At 42.6% G+C, this 19,284-nt stretch overlaps 1 protein-coding gene and 1 pseudogene across 11 annotated transcripts in view; both read left to right on the forward strand.

The window, feature by feature from the left end:
* The window catches only part of TCP11L1 (t-complex 11 like 1), a 32,115-nt gene that overhangs the window by 7,090 nt on the left and 5,741 nt on the right, over nt 1-19,284 (forward strand). For 8 of the 11 annotated variants that reach the window (XM_032488423.1, XM_032488425.1, XM_032488418.1 and 5 more), the window contains 8 exons: nt 2,651-2,783; nt 3,949-4,069; nt 4,963-5,183; nt 8,839-8,975; nt 11,813-12,009; nt 14,758-14,939; nt 16,039-16,147; nt 16,655-16,827. In XM_032488423.1, coding sequence (XP_032344314.1) covers nt 2,651-2,783; nt 3,949-4,069; nt 4,963-5,183; nt 8,839-8,975; nt 11,813-12,009; nt 14,758-14,939; nt 16,039-16,147; nt 16,655-16,827 — 1,273 coding nt within the window. The remainder of the gene's footprint in view (nt 1-2,650; nt 2,784-3,948; nt 4,070-4,962; nt 5,184-8,838; nt 8,976-11,812; nt 12,010-14,757; nt 14,940-16,038; nt 16,148-16,654; nt 16,828-19,284) is intronic. The other 3 variants (XM_032488427.1, XM_032488426.1, XM_032488428.1) reach the window with 2 other exon arrangements.
* LOC116666746 lies at nt 5,440-5,540 on the forward strand (annotated as a pseudogene).

A 19,284-nucleotide genomic window follows, 5' to 3' on the forward strand; every position in this document is an offset into this window, starting at 1 on the left:
ATGTCATATTCAGATGAAAAACATCAGTAGTTATTCCAGTTAATATTTCCCATTTAGCATTTTAGTGTATTAAATCAGGTCCTTGTGAGATTAATTGGATAAAGGGATGACATTAAATTCTTATATTTCTAAAGTGAAATGAATTATGAACTCAGTTAGACTAGACTGAATTATGGTGTCTGTATATCCAGTTGATCAGTCAATGTTTATTAGTTAATCAGTCCACGGTGGGTAGCAGGAATCCAGCAATGAATCAGGCTCACATGTCCTTGGTCCCTCAGGGAGCTTGCAGTTCAGTGAGGAAGAAACTGTAACAAATTCTGCACAGTGTAATGTGATTTATGGATAGGCTTTACCCTTGCTTCATTGTACTCACTGTAGTAGCTGTTTGAATGACATCTGCCGTCTGCCTTCAGTAAATGTCCATCCACTTGTGTCACTAGAATCGTATCTTTAGAGATCCCAGAACACCGTAGTAAGAAAAGACAGAGAGTATAACCATTCTGAATTAGAGCTTCATTTTATTTTGGAATCTGTTCCTAGCCTCCCAAAGAGCATGTTTTTTTGTTTTTTGTTTTTTGTTTTCCAAAGAGCATATTTAACTTAATGTAGTTTTCAGTTTCTCTAACAGAGCATCAGTGCACAAACACTGTAACAGAATTCAGCAGCAGCTTTAGTGTTACATCATGTAGTAAAATAAATTGCAGGGTGAAATGAATGTAACCTTACCACTTTTCATGTCTCTTACTGCAACTGAGGTTCTCACAAATTGAGGTGAAGCCATGTTGTCCACTAGATGGCATCTTTGTAAGTTCTTATTTATGAAATTGGTAAATTTGAGAACTCCCCCCCCCCGAAAAAAAAACGAGAAAAAAAAAAAATCCCACAACCCTATAATTAGCATGCCATGAATAATTCCTGTGCGTGTAGATCTGTAACATATCCTGATCATATCTTAGAATTGTAGCTTTTATCTTTCTTGATCAGGTACCCTCCATTAATAAGTCTGATTTCAAGTAGTCTTTAACTTGGACATTTCCTGAAAACTTTCTTCTTCCTGATTGTCTGATGGTTTCTGCACCTGGTACAAGTGCGTTTGATCCCACATATGCCCAAAACAATGAGAAAATACTTGCCTATTATTTGAAAGAGTCTTGTTACCAAACAAAAGTTCGTGGGGGATCTGTTGGGCCTTGATTTTGAATACTTACTGTATTTTACCAATATCCATAAAGCCAACTTTATTGATTCTTTTTATTTATATTCTCTGGAAATACTGAAAAAAAATTTTGTGAGTTTTCTCAACTTCCCCTTATGTGACTAAATAAAGATTTTTACCAGGCAGGATATGACGAGCTCTTAAATTTGATTCCTTCTTTGGGTAAACAAAAGAAAAAAGTAAAAGAAGAGGGAAATAACTTCACTAACCTAGGAAAATCTTTATAACTATTAGACCCTGTGCAAACTCATTTTAAGCCTAGATCTTACCACCATCACATAAAAATAATAGAATCATCTTCTAGGCCAGTGCTCTTCAAAGTATAGTTTCTGGGACCATCAGTGTCAGTTGGAGACTTGTGAGACATGCACCTCTCCAGCCCCACCCCAGATAGGCTAAATCAGAAACCCTGAGAGGGGCCCACCAACCTATTTTCACAAGCCCTCTGTCTGATTCTGATACAGGCTCAGGAACTGCTATCATGGACTTTAAAAAAAAACAACAAAAAACAGCTTTACTGAGGTAGAATTGATATACAAAAAGATACACGTGTTTAATCATAGAGTTTTTAAGAGTAGGAGTTAGCCTTTCTTTGTTCGTTGGCTCAGAAACACCTGAGGAGATTTGTATGAGAACTTTTTTCTGGAAGATAAGTCACAGTCTTTATCAAGACATAGAGAAGAACAAAGATCAGTTATGAGGCTATTGCGGCTGCTGATACAGACGTAAATTTGACAGGACCTGGATAACAGGGCAGTGGAAAGGGAGAAAGCAGAGCTGACTCTGAGGTTTTTGAATCAATGGGCCTGCGTTCTACAAATTCTTGTGTCACACATCCTCTGATTTGTTCACTGGTCAACTTCAAAACTCATATTCTGTCCTAGTATCCTGTCCAGGGTAGTAGTTTAGCATTGTTTAAACAGCACCAGCCTAAAGTACTTAGTGCTGTTTTATTTTGGGGAGAGTCATTCATGGCGCAGTGTTAGTGATGGAGCGAAATGCAAACTACTGAGGGAAGCGAAAGAGAAGATGTGAAATCTGGTGTCTTTTTTCCCATTTAAGATAGACAGGAGGCAGAGGGATTAGAAAATAAATCCTCTGCTTCTTGGGAAAGTGATAGTAACGTTAAAAAGTTTTTCTAAGTCTCAGTTTAATCATTTTCCATAGACTGGTTTTAGCAAAAAAAAAAAAAAAAAAAGAAAACCAGATATTTTGAGTACTAAAATGATTTCTGCTTTTAGAAGTCTAGGTTAGAAGAAAAAAGTCAATATGAAATAGGTAAAATTCTATTGTTGAAATTGCCAGAGTATTTTCATAAATAGAGGCATAATTGAAATTATTAGCTGGTACCAGAACCACTCACTGCCTTCTTAATTCAACAGAAATCCTAACCTAGAGGAGCAAACCTCTTACACTGGGTTTCTGTTACAGCTAGTCCTCCTCGATTTGTGACAGTGGAAGAACTTCTAGAGACTGCAAAAGGAGTCACTAACATGGCCCTGGCCCATGAAATTGTGGTAAATGGAGACTTTCGGATTAAACCAGTTGAATTACCAGAAGACAGGTGAGGTTGTTACTGAGTTGTCTTGTTTAGTAGAACACAACCATTTTCCATTTCTGGAAATGCCTTCTTCACTAATGTCAGTACATTCTAATGTATTTTTCCTTTCATATGTTGTTTAAAAAAAAATTCCTATCCTGGGAATTACTAGAATTTGAAAGTGGATCTCAGGACAGCTGTTCCTTCAAAATGTGAACAGATCTGGAAATCTCCTGTGGAAATCTTTCATGTCAGCTTCTCCTTACTCCAAAGGATTTAGCTGCCTCGTCTTGTGTTTCTGTTGCATTGCTTCCTGCGTTTCTCCTTTGTAACTGTCGCGCTGTACCACAGTCGTTGATTTTCTTGTGTTCTTCATCAGACTAAACTCTACAGAGATGAGGACTGTGCATTCTTCTCTATCCCTAGCACCTGGCACATACATTGGATTAAAAGCTCTATTGATTGTAAGGTGCACCTTTTAAAGATAGACTGTCACCAGAAAGAAAAAAAAAGTATTGCCCATTATAACTGTGAATATAATCCCATGAAAAAATTGGTATTCTGTTGACAAAGGAGGAGAAATGGGCTACTGGGTCAGCAAGCTACAGTGTCTCCCACATGTGGCTTCTGAATATGACTTTACCAACATTTCTTACATTCTGCAAGGGTAGTATTTTTTTCTTGGTAATAATGAAGAATTACTTGTTCTGTTTTCATGATATAAAGACTAGTTTTCATGAAATGTTATATATAAGTTGGTATAGTTTGGTACATCATTGAACGGTTGTCCCATATGTCTCATGAGAAACAAACTTGAAGTTTAAAGTCTTAAACTACTTAATCATAGTCTTAGGAAAAGGTTCCATCATAAATATTTTAGGAAACTTGCTGGTATCAGGTAACTAACAGCTTTGGACTTTCCGGTACTCTTTTTATCATATAGACTGTTACGTGCTGTTAATTGGACTAATGTCATCTGTCACATTAGTTGAAAGTTATCCTTTGCAGTGAGGTACTTATTGAAATAGATCACTAACTAAAAATAAGGTAAGTGATTATTTTAAGTATGTCTGAGAAATCTTCCCTTCATCCAAATTATTATTATTTTTTTAAATTTCTCACCCTAAGCCCATAGAATTTGTGCTTTTGAAAGTGATTTGAGGCTTTTATGTTTTTCATTTGCTACCAGCTTGGAAAAGAGAGTAAAGGATATTGTACATAAAGCTTTTTGGGATTGCCTGAGTGTTCAGCTAAGTGAAGACCCCCCAACGTATGACCGGGCCATCAAGCTTGTTGGCGAGATCAAAGAGGTGAGGGGAAGAGCACATTGTGGTGCTTTCTGGTGTGTTAGGACTGTTTATTCAACTTCTCTGTGCTATTGTGCAAGAAGACCTTAAGGAAATTGAAGGATCAAGATTTCTAATTGCTTGCGGAAATGTGGATTTAGAGTATTTTTGGCTTAATGCCCTTTAAAAAATTTCAAACAAGCTATGATAACCTGAGGGCGTTACTCTTATAAATGAAAAAAAGGTTCATATCTTAAAAAAACAGAATTATTTAAAGAAAACACATTATTTTATAAAATATAGATGATTTATAAAAATTTTAATAGGTATAGACACATCTTCAGTTTATAGTGACCAAAAAAGTGATTCAGTCCGTTCGGTAGAGAAGACATTAAGTGGAAGGTAGATCCGTTTTTACAATACCTTTAGCAACAGTATCAAAGAAGTAATGAATCTGTGGAAATTGGTGTCTGTCATTGGCTCACAGGCTCACATTAATCAGGTTTGGTTTTTTTTTTTCATTTTTAACATTTTATTCCTGTGTCCATAGGAAAATTAGAGCTTAAATGAAGCTTGAATAAAGCTAGTCTAAGTGTTTTTCTGTAGATTTGTTGTATAAGAGTTTAAAATATGTTCACCATTACAGTAGCGATTGGTAAGCCCCTATTGAGATAGTTGGAATAATCAAAAATGGTGTCTGAGGGGGGAGGGTATAGCTCAAGTGGTAAAGCCCATGCTTAGCATGCATGAGGTCCTGGGTTCAATCCCCAGTACCTCCTCTAACAGTAAATAAATAAGTAAACCTAATTATCTCCCCCCACCAAAAAATAAATGAGTGAATAAATAAATAAGTAAAATTTTAAAAAATGATGTCTGACTAGGAAACTTTGATTAAACTTGGCTGTGCTTTCTTGTAGACTCTCTTATCTTTCTTGCTGCCTGGTCACACTAGACTGAGAAACCAAATAACAGAAGTCTTGGATCTGGATCTGATAAAGCAAGAGGCAGAGAACGGGGCCCTGGACATTTCCAAGCTGGCAGAATTCATTATTGGCATGATGGGGACACTGTGTGCACCTGTTCGAGACGAGGAAGTTAAGAAGCTAAAGGACATTAAGGAAATAGTGCCCCTTTTCAGGTATGGGAATTGTGTTAATCGCCTTCTGCTCACGTAAAATGCAGAGCCTGTTTTCAAAGTTAGACTTCCTCAAGCATAGCTGTTCATGCATTAAAAAAAATTGAAGAGGGGAGGGTACAGCTCAGTGGTAGAGTGGGTGCTTAGCATGCACGAGGTCCTGGGTCCAGTCCTCAGTACCTCCATTAAAAATAAATAAATAAACAGAATTACCCCCCCCAAAGCAAACAAACAAAAAGTGAAAAGCAAACGTTTTGTTGTGCTCACTTCGGCAGCACATGTAAAATTGGAATGATACAGAGATTAGCATGGCCCCTGCGCAAGGATGACATGCAAGTTCATGAGCGTTCTGCATTTTTTAAAAATAATGATTATTATAAGAAAGGAATGAGGTAGGAAAGGAGGAAATGAAGGAAGGGAAGAGAAAGGAAAGATAGGAAGGAAGGAAGGGAGTGAGGGAGGGGACCCTCAGTGAAGTTCCACATGTCCTAGTCCCTGTGCTCTAAATGGTTGAAGGCACGTCAGGGCGAAGACTGATAATTAACATATGTTTAAAAAATGTTACAATTCAAATCTATTTTTTACCAAAATCAATATAAAATTCAAAGACATGAAATATCCAAAAAATCAAAACATGTTGTAAAATAGAAAAGTAGAAAGAAGGAAAAAATTTACCCATAATTTTACTACACAAAAGCATAATCACTGTTATTGATATATAAATTTTTTGTCTTTTTTTACCTCAACATTTTATTTTGAAAAGTTACAAACCTACAGAAAAGTTGCAAAAAGAGTACAATCAACCCTCATCTATTCCTTACATAGATCTACCAGTTTTTAACAATTTGCTTTATCTTTTTATATATACAAGAGTATGTACGCATGTGTGTATATTTCTTCCCCCGAACCTTCTGATGATAAATGTCAGCATTAACTATTTCAGCAAGTACTTCCTAAGAATGTGGATATTGTCCTACGTAATCAAAATACAACCAGGACATTCAAGAAACTTCACATTAATATGATCCTATTAACTAACATTTAGTCCATATTAACTTCCTTTAGTCTTTTGAATATTTATTTTTAAATATATATAATTGTGATCACATTTATATAATTTTTATGCTAATATGAACATAGGATTGACAAGATGCTGCCTGAGAATTTATCTTTCGGTTAACTGCTTAGCTGTTTTCCTGTAAACGGATAAAGGTGTTACGTATCAACTGGGCAGCATTGCTAGTGGGGTGAAATGGCCTCTAATTGGTAAATTGCATCTAGATAGAAAGGAATGATAATGAGCTATAAATACTGGAAGGGACAACATACTTTGTACTTCCTTGAGTGGGTAACTTTTATAACTGGGCATGCACCATGGAGACCCTAGAAGCCATGCCATGGAGTTGTTACAAAATATATTGGGGCGTGAGTCTTTTAACCCAGGGGGCTCCCACATTTTCTGAGATGTCTGCTCATGCCTGATATTGTAACTTCCTGAAGAGGAGTGCTTGGTGCTACCCTGTTGGCAAGCTGTGTGACTAGATGGTGCCAGACCTGTGGCTTTTGTTCGTCTTGTGAGTCTGAATGTTCAGCTGAACCTAAGAAGACCTCCCAGTGGGCGTGGCAGGCCTGGTCTTTTTGCTAACACTACACCCTAATTATTTCACTTATGCTTTCATTGAAAGTGTCATCGAGATAATTGCATATTCACATGGAATTTTAAGAAATAATACAGTACACTTTATCCAGCGTCCCCCCGTGGTTAACGTTGCAAAACTGTAGTTTATCACAACCAGGATGTTCACACTGATACAATCTACTTGGTCTCATTTAGATTTCCTGTTTACACATGTGTGTGTTTATGTATAGTAGTTTTTTTGCAATGTTATCATCTAAGTTCACATATCCACCACCACATTCAAGGTACTGAACAGTTCCAGCACCACAAGGATCTCTTGTGTTGCCCTTTCATAACTAACTTTTTTAAAACTCCCCATAAGCATTTTCAGTGTCTGCAAAATACTCATTTGCATAGATAGGATTAACTAGTTCTCTGTTAAAATGGACAATTAGATTATACATAGTTATTTACTATATAACCCTGCAATGAACATCTCTGCACAAAACTTTTTTCTATATTTTAGGTTATTTCCTAAAGATAGATTCTTAAAATGGGATTACTGTGTCAGAGGATGTGAACAGTTTTAAGGCTCATTGCATGTTACCAAGTTGCTTTCCAAAAGTTTTATAAGCAAAAAAAGTTTCATTTCCATTTCATTATGATATCAGTATTCATTGTTTAGGAAAATGCCTTGCATTGTAAGGTTACCTCAGGGTTTATAAAGAGCACGTTGAAAAGACTATCTAAAGTAACTAAAAATAGTTACTGATTTGTTCATTCATTCAGCAGGCTATAACTGAGGACACCTTGTGTGCTAGGCATGGTGTTAGACATTAGAAATAACATAGTCGGTAAGTGCTCATAGTCTAGCCAAGTTAAAGGAAGAATGCCTTGTAGCAAACTCAACCTAACTCAGATTCCTCCTGGAAAGAGAAGGGACTGAGCAAACTGGGAGTACACACCCTACCTAAAGGAGGCTGCAGTGGCCTCTTAGTGCCAGCCGATTGTGGCCATGATGGAACATGGGCCCACATTGCCAGATCTTTTGATTTTTCAAGAGAAGCTAGAAATCCTGGTTTTTAAAAACACCATGAAAGCACAAAACATGTTTGTGGGTTACTTCCAGTCAGTGGTCTGCCAGTTGGCAGTTTCTAGTAGTCTCTGATTTCCTGTGTGGATTTAGGGAACTGTTGGAAATGCTCAAAGAAGAGGCAGAATGCCCTCCAGGAAGTGGACTGCTCCCTGTATTTGGGAGACAGACAGCATGGCAGGGGGAGGGGCCCTGAATTGTTCTCAGACACACATAAACGCCTGGTGTGTGGGTGAGTTTATTCTGTCATATGATGTTCATTCAGTCCCCCAGGGCATCAGGAGACTTGGAGGACGTTTGACCCTGTTCCTCCCTCCGAGTAGGGCCACACCTAAACCTGCACCTTGAGTTTGTAACCACTTTCTGCAAGTAGGTCACTTAGCAGCTCCCACCTCTGGCAAGAGTGGTTCTGGTACACAACAGGCAGGATGGAAGGCATCCTTGGCGTCGGGTCAGGTCTGCTCATCGGGTGCTTTCAGAGTGCGGACTAGCAATTATGCCACCAGAGCTCCAGCATAAAACCTGCCCCGAAACTCAGACTGGGGTGAGAGGAAAGGTGAAAGAGAATGAACCAACATGAGAATGGAGAGCGGGGGGAGTGGGAAGATGGGGGCTCTCTGCTTTTAACCCCTGGTCTGGGGCTGTCCTTCCCCTGAGGCTGCCATGAGGCCTGACCCACAGCCAAGGAATGAGTTCTGGGCCAGACAGGCAGTTGTGGGAAGCTATGTTTGCCTAGGGGTGAGAGTGGGGACAGAGAGCCACTTAAAAATGTGCAGTCCTTTCTTCTAAATTTATTTGTCTATCTGCTTTCTCATGGTTTCCCCAATTTTTCTTGCCACCCTTTCTGAGATGAGAAGTCTGTCTCAGATCAGCTCACTTCTTTCCTTTCCAACAGCGTTTACTTTACAAGCGCCCAGTGCTAAATCCTCTCATCTCGTTTCTTTCAGGGCAATCTTTTCTGTGTTGGACCTGATGAAAGTGGACATGGCTAACTTTGCGGTCAGTAGCATTAGACCGCATCTCATGCAGCAGTCAGTTGAATATGAAAGGAAGCAGTTTCAGGAGATTTTGGAGAAGCAGCCAAGTACGTTTAATGTTCTGTGGTGTTTGTTGTCTGTGTTTATTCATTTTAGTTGCTGTGGCTTGTTGCATAACGACATTTTAAAACAAAACAACAGCTTAGTATGAGAGTAGTCTAATTTGAAGACAGAAAAGCACAAGATGTTAGGCCTTGAAAACTTAGTTGACAAGCAAGAGAACTGTAAACAGGAGAGAAGTATAGAAATTTAAAAGAATGAAGGAATCCTAAATTAAATGAGTTTTTAATGAAAACATCAGTTCGAGGTAAATTGTATACTTGGTCTTGATTTTAAAAACATGACAAACTTCCTATGACTGTTTAACTCACTTTTCTCCTCCGTCTGAGGTACGTGAAGAATTTCACTTTGGTTCTGTTCTGTATGCATAAATCTTCCGGTTTCACATCCAGAAAAAGTCTCATTTTTATGAACCTCTCAGATGACTGCAGGAAACATAATTTAGAATCCAAAACTATCTTGCATTTCTAGCGTGCTTTTTTTGGTCTCTGCATTGGCAGCTGACGTTCTGGGTGAATTGCAGTCTCCAGATCCAATTGATTATGAGTTCTGTTTACCCTCTAACTTTGCTGGTCACAAGATGAAAATGGCAATCTCTGGATAGATTGTGTTGCCACACCAGAATAGTTAATTCAGTGCCCTGAGCAGTTGTTCATCCAGCCCCAGACAGGGAAGTCTGAGATGGCCCTGGGGGCCAGGAAGAGTCAAGAAAGCACAGAGCAGAAGGAGCAGTACTAGAAGAAGATATTTGGTTAATGTTTACCGTGTACTAGTCTTGTGCCAGGGGCATACAGGTGTTGCCTTACATGACCTCACAGTAAACCCATGAGGTAGGTGCTGTTTTTTAATCCCATTTTACAGATGTGGAAATTGATTTTGAGGGATTTTTTTTTTTATCAGAACTGATGACCACACAGCTCCCTTTCTCAACCAGTATTGTATTGCCCCTCGGGAGACATCAGGGTTGCGGTTTTATAGGCTGAAGAGCCTTAGTATGAGAGCCAGGTGCTGGCAGCTGGGGCCCAGTCCCTGAGCCAGTCAGAGTCTAGTGCTTGTCGCTCACAGCATGAAAGCCAGGGTTTCCCGGAGCTGGTGGCCTACAGAGTGCCGTCTGCCAAAGGCTGAAGGGAGAGAAGCTCAGAAGCAGGAGCTCAGCGTGGTCAGTGTTTGGGCAGAGCCAGAAGTGTGTCATCTTGCAGCAGTGAAAGGTGGACTTCAGCCGTGCCCGCGGCTGCCCACATGGTTTTCAGGCAGCCTCCGTGGGCAGAGCTGCAACCAGTTCAGGGTCCTGTCAGAGGGGTTTTTTGCTCAATGTGAGCACTTGAAAAGAATGTATATTCTGTTTTTGAGGATGTAATGTCCTAAAAATATCAACCTAGTCCAACTGTTCTAATGTGTCATTTAGTATCCTGTTGCCTTATTGATTTTCTTTCTGGAAGATCTATCCAGTGATGTTAGTGGTGTGTTAAAGTCTACTATTAAATTGTACTCCCATCAATTTCTCCCTTTATGTCTGTAAGTATTTGTTTTATAAATTTAGCTGCTTCCATATGGGGTGCATATATGTTAACGAGTGTAATATCCTCATCTTGTATTGCTCCTTTGATCATTATGCAGTGTCCTTCTTTATCTTTCTTTATGGCCTTTGTTTTAAAGTCTATTTTGTCTGATATGAGTATTGCTACTCCCGGTTTCTTGTCATTTCCATTTGCATGAAATGTCTTTTTCTATCCTCTCATTTTCAATCTATGTGTGTCCTTCACCCTAAAGTGGGTCTCTTGTAGTCAGCATGTTGTAGGTTCTTGTTTTATTATCCAGTCAGACACTCTATCTTTTGATTGGAGCATTTAGTCCACTGACATTTACAGTAATTATTGATAGTTGTGTGCTTATTGCCATTTTGAACTTTTTTTTCCAGTTGACTTGGTATTTCTTCTTTGTTCCTTTCTTTTCCTTTTGTTTTTCTTTTTGTGGTTTAATAATTTTCTTTTGTATTAGCTTGGTTTCTTTTTGGTTTTTGTGATTCTTTTGTATACTTTTGATTTGTAGTTACCCTGTTTTTCAAATATGTTAACCCATTACTCTATCTGTTTGCTTTAGACTGGTAGCATGTAGTCTTTGCTCGGTGTGGACAGAAACCTCATCTTCTTTCTCTTATGTTCCTCAGAGTCCATGGTGCTTTACTCAGCTTAGAAAAGTAGGGAAAACATGATGACAGATGAGAGACAACTGAGGTTCCCCATACAGTGCTGCAAACACTGCGTAATGCACATCAAACATGTGGTAGAATTTAACCTCTCACCAGGCTGAAAGTAAACCAGATTGATACAAGACGAGGATCTAGACAAGGACAAGCCTCATCTTTAATGTGGAGGATACTTTACACTAGGAAATTCTAGCCAGTGTCTTATCCCATCTGTCTCTGGCAAGAATTTTTGCATCTCACTGAGCTGGAGTCATCAGAGCTTCCAGCCACATGTCATGCAGTGAACAGTCAGGGTAGGGGAGAAGAAAGTGACGGTTTGTTGAACATCAGGTTGAACAGGGCCTGGCTTCATGCTTTATATCCACCATCTTGGTTAATCTTGGTTAATGTGAGGTGGCGGTGGACATTTCTTTATGTTAAGAATCTTGACAGACAGATTACGACGTACCTAAGATCCCTCAACCAGTCATGGGCAACTGCGTTTTGAGTGGAGGTCTGTTTGATTCCAAAGTCCATACTCTAGACTCTACCACACTTCCAGAATGATCCTCCCTAAAGGAATTCTGGGAAGCATCCCTCCTGACCGTTCCAGTAATGCTTGAAGCCTTGTTTTCACAGATTCCCTGGACTTTGTTACCCAGTGGCTGGAAGAGGCCGCAGATGACCTTCTGAGTCAGAAGTATAAGAATGCCCTGCCGGCTGGGGAAGGGGCCGCTGGCTCTGGGGACGGTCCCAGTCCAGATCCTGTTGAAGTCCAGAATTATGCATACCTGATGCTTCTAAAATGGGACCACCTCCACAGACCTTTCCCTGAAGTAGGTGCTCCAGGGCAATCTGACTGCTCGTGTCTTTTTCTGCTGTTGAACTTTTAAAAAATAATAGTTTTGTTACAATTTACATACTAGAAAATTTTCCCTTTCGAGTTGTACAATTTATTGGTTTTTAGTAGATTCGTAGAATTGTGCGACTGTTACACTGTTTAATTTCAGAACAGTTTCATCTCCCCAGAAAGAAACCCTGTACCCATTAGCAGTCACTACCCATCTGCTCTCCTCCCATCCCTGGCAACCATTAGTCTCCTTTCTGTCTGTATGGATTTGGCCTATTCTGGACTTTTTGTATAAATGGAATCATGCAATATTGGCCTTTTGTGTCTTACTTCTTATAAGCATGAAGTTCATCCATGTTGTAGCATGTATCAGTACTTCATTCCTTTTTTTTTTGTAGTTTTTGCGTGTGTGTGTGTGGTAAAGTGTATATATATAACATAAACATTACCATTGTGTGTGGTAAAATGTATATATATAACATAAACATTACCATTTTTAAGTGTACATTTGAGTGGCATTAAGTACATTCACATTGCTGTGCAGCCATCACTACCAACCTTACAGGACTTTTCCATCTTCACAAATTGAAACTCGGTACCCTTTAAACACTAGCTCCTCATTCCTCCCTCCCCCACCTCCTGTCAGCCACCCTTCTGCTCTGTGTCTCTGAACTTGACTACTCTGGGTGCCTCATATGGGTCAAATCACACAGTGTTTGTCCTTTGTGTCTGGCTTAGTTCACTTAGCGTAACATCTTCAGGGTTCCTCCAAGTTGTATGTGTCAGCATTTCTTTTCTTTTTAAGGCTGAATAATATTCCATTGTATGGCTCTACCACATTTTGCTTTATTCACTCATCAGTTGATGGATACTTGGGTTGTTTGCACTTTTGGGCTCCTGTGAATTGGGCTTCTCTGAATAACTGTGTGCAAGGTTTTGTGTGGACCTGTGTTTCCCGTTCTCTTGGGTATGTACCTAGGATTAGATGCTGGGTCACAGAGTGACTCTTGAGTTTCATTCGGAGGAACTGCCAGACTGTTTTCCAAGCAGCTACCTCATTTTACAGTCCCACCAGCCGTGTATGGGGCTTCCAATGTGTGCTGCTGAACTTCTGTTTTACTCATCTCGATAAAAACCATAACAGTGATGTTGCTTTTCAGTTTTATCTAAAGAAACTTGTTCCTCGTCCATGCAGAGCAATATTTTTTCCTTTGTAAATTTTTCACAACAAGTACTTCTCACTACGGGAGTCCTTTAAGGAGATGACCGGCAAGGGATTCCCCTGGCAAATAGCTGGTTTGGCATCTGGACTCTCCCTTTGTATTGAGGGCATTCAGTCTTCTTGCCTCTAGCCTCAGATCCCGCTACTTCTCTAAATTTCTTTCTCATCTAAGTTCCTTATTTTTCCTGTCAAGACGTAAAAAGTCTAAGGTTTCACCTCATGCCTCTGAGTTCCTGTTTTGTGCCAGAGGAGGCTCTGAAGAGAGTGTTGAAGTGGGGGTGGAGGGGCTCCTGAAACAGTGACATGCTCCCCCCTCCCTCCGGAGACATTTAACAAATAGCCGGCGCGGGGAGGGGGGGGTAGTGATATCTTCACTGGGCACAGATGGCTACTCTCGGAATTGATCCTTGGAAATCTTTTATATCCTGAACCCAAGTATTGCATACTATTTGGAGGCCACAAAGCAAGGATGCTGTGTAACAAAGTGAAGTCAAAAAAGAGATGGTGAAGCCTCTCTGTTTAACAGAAGAGGCGTCTCAGCCTTCAAAACTGCTTTTTACATCTTAGGGAGAATTCTGCTAAGATCCCATGTTGTTAAAGGCTTGATTTCATGTGTTAGTTTCTTTAGCAAAGCCAGCCCTTAAAAGTTTGTCTGATTAACCTGTGAAAACTCAGATCAGCAGTCATGTCTCCTCAGCCTTTGCACTGCCCTTGCCTTCTCCGCACACAGGGGACTTTGGCCTGCAGGACCCGGGCTGTCTTTAACAACGGGGGACCCAGTTGTGGAAATTCACTCACTGGCTGCTTCCCAGGTGGCGTTGGGTCATCTCTGTCATTCCTGCTTTTTCTGCTTATCATTTAATTTTTTCTTTATTCACTCACCAGTTCTTGAGAGCCTCCTTTGTGCTAGCTGCTGAGGGGAGACTGAGGTGAAGAAGTGTATTTCTCCCTCGCTCCCTCCGGTGCCCTGGATGGGGCGACTGGCTGTCTGGCTTGTGCAGGGCTGGGAGCGGGAGTGGGGAGGGGTGGTGTTCACAGGACTTGGGAGTTTCAGTTTTTAAACCAGGACGCTCCCGGGAAAACGGGGACGAGTTGGTCATCCTCGCTTTGTCCCTCATTACTCTCCCCATCTAATGATCTAACTCCTGTTTGCCGAGTGTTTGCTCTGCCAGCCACTTTATATACTAGGTCTTTTTTCATCTTTAAAACAGCCCAGTGAAATAGGAATCCCCGTTTTCCGCAGGGCTCAGAGTTTGAGGAAACCTGCATGAGGTTATGCTATTAAATGACGAAGTCTGGATTTGCACCCAGTCTGTCTATGTTTCTAAGGAAGAAGGGGCTCTGAGACGGGAGGAAAATTCCCACGTAGCTCCCTGATGACTGGCTCTGAAAGGACTGGGAAATCCTGAGGGGAATTTCTGAGGCCTGTGTGGGGACTGTGGCCCCACCGCCCCCTGCTGGCCGCAGCCCAAACCTACACCTCAGAGATGATTTCTATTTTACTCGTTGCAGACAGTTTTGATGGACCATTCTCGCTTCCAAGAGCTTCAACTGCAGTTGGAGCAACTGGCCGTCCTGGGGGCTGTGTTGCTGGTCACGTTCAGCATGGCAGCCCCAGGAATTTCCAGCCGGGCTGACTTTGCTGAGAAACTGAAGATGTTTGTGAAGATCCTACTCACAGATATGCATCTGCCGTAAGTGGCCGAGAGCTGTGGAGGGAGTGGGAGGCAGCATGTGGGAGAGGGAAGGCTGGAGCAGAGGTCTCCTGGTGCAAGGCGGAACCCGAGCCTCCCTCTAGGGACTGACAGGGAACCTGGCTCTCCAGCGTCCTTTGCCCCAGCAGAATTTATTCAAGGTTATATGGTCAAAGTCAGAATCAACTCTAGGGTTGATTAACAAGGCTCTAGGACAGTGGCTTTCAAATGTTTGTGACCAGGATGCACAGAAGGAAATTGATCTTCCAGGGTGACCTTGTGCACACTTCAACACACATGCAAATGAAATAAAAACGTGTGTGAAACTTATGCAGCTATGCTTAATGCTTCCTGATATTTCCATTCTATTCTTGTTCCATTAAAACAAACTAACAAACAAAAAAACCCAGTGAATTACTTTCACAACCAACCAGCAGTTTGGTCAACACAGCCCTAGGGAAAGGTCAAATAAGAAACAAGCTGTGTTCCTCCTGTGCTGTATGAGTGTGATTAAAGTGTTCTGCCCTTCGCACATTCCTCAGAGACATTTTGAGCTGGGTGTAAGTGGATTATTCATCAACCAGCACTAATGCACACTTGTGTGCGGGCAGCTGCTCTGCTGCTCCTGCGTTGAAATCAGATTAGGTGACTTACGTGCTTTCCAGCATATAGAATATTTTTGAGTGATTCTAAATTAACACTGTATCTGACGAAGTCCAACTCAGAGTATTCTTCAGGGAGAGTGTCCCCAAACATTCTCCTCCTGACGAAGTGGAGGAATTGACAGCTGAGGTTGCGCGAAGCGTGCGTGTATTCAGTGTGGGGAAGGCCGTGTCCACGAGTTGTGACCTGGGGTTCAGTAGTCTTGACTCGTGCCTGGAGGGTGTTTGCTGAGGCGAGGCCTGGCCTGAGGCCCTTGCACAAGTGTGGCCTTCGGCTGTCACCAGGTCCCCCTCCAGTAGAACTGCTCAGTCAAAGCTACTGAGGAGGGGGCCTGACTGGAGCTTCCTTGGGAGGCCAGCCCTGCTCTGTCATGTGCACCCTGGCCCAGCAGTGAGTCCCGGGGCTCGCATGTATGCTCCTGCTCATTCTACCGTAGGAAGGATCTCGATCCAGGACAAAGGCAATTGCCTCCTCATACAATATCCACCAGCACGAGGTCTCCCCTCAGAGACTCTAGGAGAGCCCGGGAGCCCCAGGAAATCGAGGTGCTCATTTTGTTAACTTTCAGATCTCAATTTTGTTTATTCTTTGAAAGTAGTTAATGCACTGTGTCTCAAAACCCAAAAGGGACAAAGTGGCATTCAGTGAAAGGAGTCTCTCCCACTCTGTCCCACGGCCGCCACATTTCCGGTTTCTCATGTATTGCTCTGGCCATGTCCGGGATAGTCTTAAGTCATTTCCAGGCTTATTTCACCACGCAGGTGCAGCAAGAAGTTGGCTTTTAGATTGTTAGTCCTGGTGTAATCTGAGCCCTCCCCTTCCCACTGTTCTTTCTAGCAGAGAGAGATGGGGAGAGGGAAAGGCCCCTGAGTCAGGTGGACACAGTCTGAGAGGTTCGGGTCAGGGAAGAGATCACAGTTTTCCCTTTGAACACATCAGTCCAGGAGTTGGTTGTCGTGACTCTTCTTGGGCTGGGGTTGGTGAGTGAGTGGAGGTGCGCTTTGTTCATAGACCCTTTCTTCCCTGGCTTCTCCTTCCCTTCTCTGCTCAAGCTCCTTCCATCTGGAGGATGCCCTGACTACCGTCGGGGAGAAAGTCTGCCTGGAGGTGAGCAGCTGCCTCTCCCTGTGCGGGTTCAGCCCCCTCACCACGGACAAGGAGGCCGTGCTCAAGGGCCAGGTCCACGCCGTGGCCAGTCCCGACAACCCCATCCGCAGGATCGTGGGTACGTCTGGGGGAAGCAGGACCAGGGATGTGCCCGCCGAGGGGCTGGTGGACGGGCCCCTCTGAGGAAGTTAGAGGGCTTTGGATGGATGATGAGTGCTGACAGGTGGGGAGAGTGATCAGTCACAACAGTTCTATTAGGGCCACCTTAGGGTTTGCGCAAGTGACCAGGCAGTCATCACTGTTTTAGGACTCTGGCTTTGGAATCACAGGTCTTGGGTCAAAAGCCTGCTCCAGCTCTGTGAAGCAATGGAAAATGTACGTAGTGGTCTCTGCCGCTGGTTCCTGGCACAGAGCTCCTAAATCCTTTGGAATTTCCTGGGTGATGGGAGTATCTTCTGTTCTGAGGAGGTGGCTCTTGACAGGCTCCTGGAGGGGCCAGAGATTCCTGGTCACCAGAAGGACCAGGCTATGGTTAGAAGCTTGTACCTTTCAGCCCTACCCTCCATTCTCCAGAGAGAGGAGAGGGACTGGAAATGCCTATGTGATGAAGCCTTCACAAAAATTCTGAAAGTACAGGGTCTGGAGGGCTTCTGGGTTGGTGAACACATCCATGTCACGGGAGGGTGGTGCACCCCAGCTCCACAAGAGCAGACGCTCTTGCTCTCAGGACTCTCCCCAACGTCACCCTGTAATGTCTTCTGACTGACTGTGTATCCTTTACCATATCCTTTATTATATAATTAACTGGTAAACCTAACTAAGGACGTGTTTCCCTGAGTTCTGTGAGCTGTTCTAGTAAATCATCAAGACCCAAGGGAGAGGATGTCACAGGAACTTCCAGTTTGTGGACAAGCCACATGGAAGTTGTGGGTGACCTGCTCCTTGTGATTGGCATCTGGAGTCAGGTGGGGCGGTCTTGTGAGCCTGAGCTCTTAACCTGTGGGAGCTGACACCATCTCCAGGTAGTGTCAGAATTGAGTAAAATTGTGGGACACCCAGCTGGTATCACAGAATTGCTTAGTGTGGGAACCTGTCTGCCCCAGATCTGGAGTCAGAGCGGTTTGAACGTGTAGTAGCGTGAGTCAGGGAGAAGCATAGCTTTAGCACAGGACTGTGTAGCTTGAGCAGGTGACATGATATTTGAGTTTCCTCATTTCTAAAAAGGGGGTGATACCACCAGCTGCAGGGTTGCTGAGAGGGCTGCAGGTGAGGGTATGCGAAGTGCTTGCGGCAGTACCCCGCAGCACTTAGTAAGGACTCAGTAATGAGGCGCAGTTATTAAACCTGTTACTCTGCGAGCGGTCACTTTCCATCATCACAGCAGTCGCACTGTGAAACCTGTTCACTGGTTGATCAATCTAATCTAATACTTAATTTTTAAAATTATCATAATTTAATTTTGAAGTCCCTCTGCAACTTCTTTATGAAGTCAGATAGGTGTTCAAATTATAAGTAATGAAAAGTTAGGCTGCAGGCAAGAGCAGAGTGATCTGTGGTTATCAGGTTCTAGGTTGGGAGTAGAGGCTGAACCAGTGACATGGGTTTGCTTCTAATACTATGACTTTTTAAAATTCTTAAGTAATGTTTTATGAAAAAAGAGTTACAGTCTCTTGAGCGGAGCCCCCTGATGTTGCAGGGCCCACAGACCATCCAGATCAATGTTGTCAACCCAGGCAGGATGCAGAATAGTGCGGTGGAGGGACCACTGACTCCCAGGCTGCTCCTGTCCTGCCATCTCGGCGGTTCAGTCACAGCCAGTTACAGCGTGTTACTGGGGTCCAAAGGGTGAAAGTCAGTTGTACCTGAGAAGGTTCCATAGGGCATGAGGTTGGGCATGAAGTTTGAAAAAGCTTATTCAATATAAATGTCCCTATTGCTTTTGTAATAAAATCTGCAAGGTGTGGTTTGCACACTTTTTTGGCAGATGAAGATACACAGGAGAGTGCAAAAATACCTTAGAGGGGAATGGACTGAAAAAAGCGTCAGCCTCATTATTCCCCAGAGGAGGGCAAGTTTACAGATGCCCGCAGCTCCGTGGCCTTCCTTGTGGGCCTTAGAGAAGGAAGCTCATACTTCTTTCACGTGGGCTTAGTGGGAAGATCTAGATCACAAGCCAGGAGTGCGGGAACCTGTGTTTCCTGCTCTCTATTTTTCTTCCCACTTTTCATGTGATCTTCAACAATGGCTAACGTTGGGCTCAGTCTGTCTTGCTCTTCTGAGAGCAGAACCTGTCCGCCCATAGTCTCTCCTTACTCATTCACAAGCTTCTGCTTGCCTTCCGAGTGTATTTGGGGCTCTTCCTGGTGGCAGGTCTCAGGGCAGCGCTGTGCTGGGTTCTGGGGAGAGAGTGACAAACAAGATGAGCATGGTCCCACCTCATGAAATGAAACAGCCTGATGGAGGAAACATGACACATGGGATGAATGTTCAGAAGGGCAGGTGCTGTGGGTACCTGGCCTGGGGGTCTGGTCAGGTAAGACCTTCCTGAAACACTGATGTTTAAACTAAAAACTGA

The sequence above is a fragment of the Camelus ferus genome, chromosome 10 (assembly GCF_009834535.1).
Source record: "Camelus ferus isolate YT-003-E chromosome 10, BCGSAC_Cfer_1.0, whole genome shotgun sequence".
Lineage (NCBI taxonomy): Eukaryota > Metazoa > Chordata > Mammalia > Artiodactyla > Camelidae > Camelus > Camelus ferus.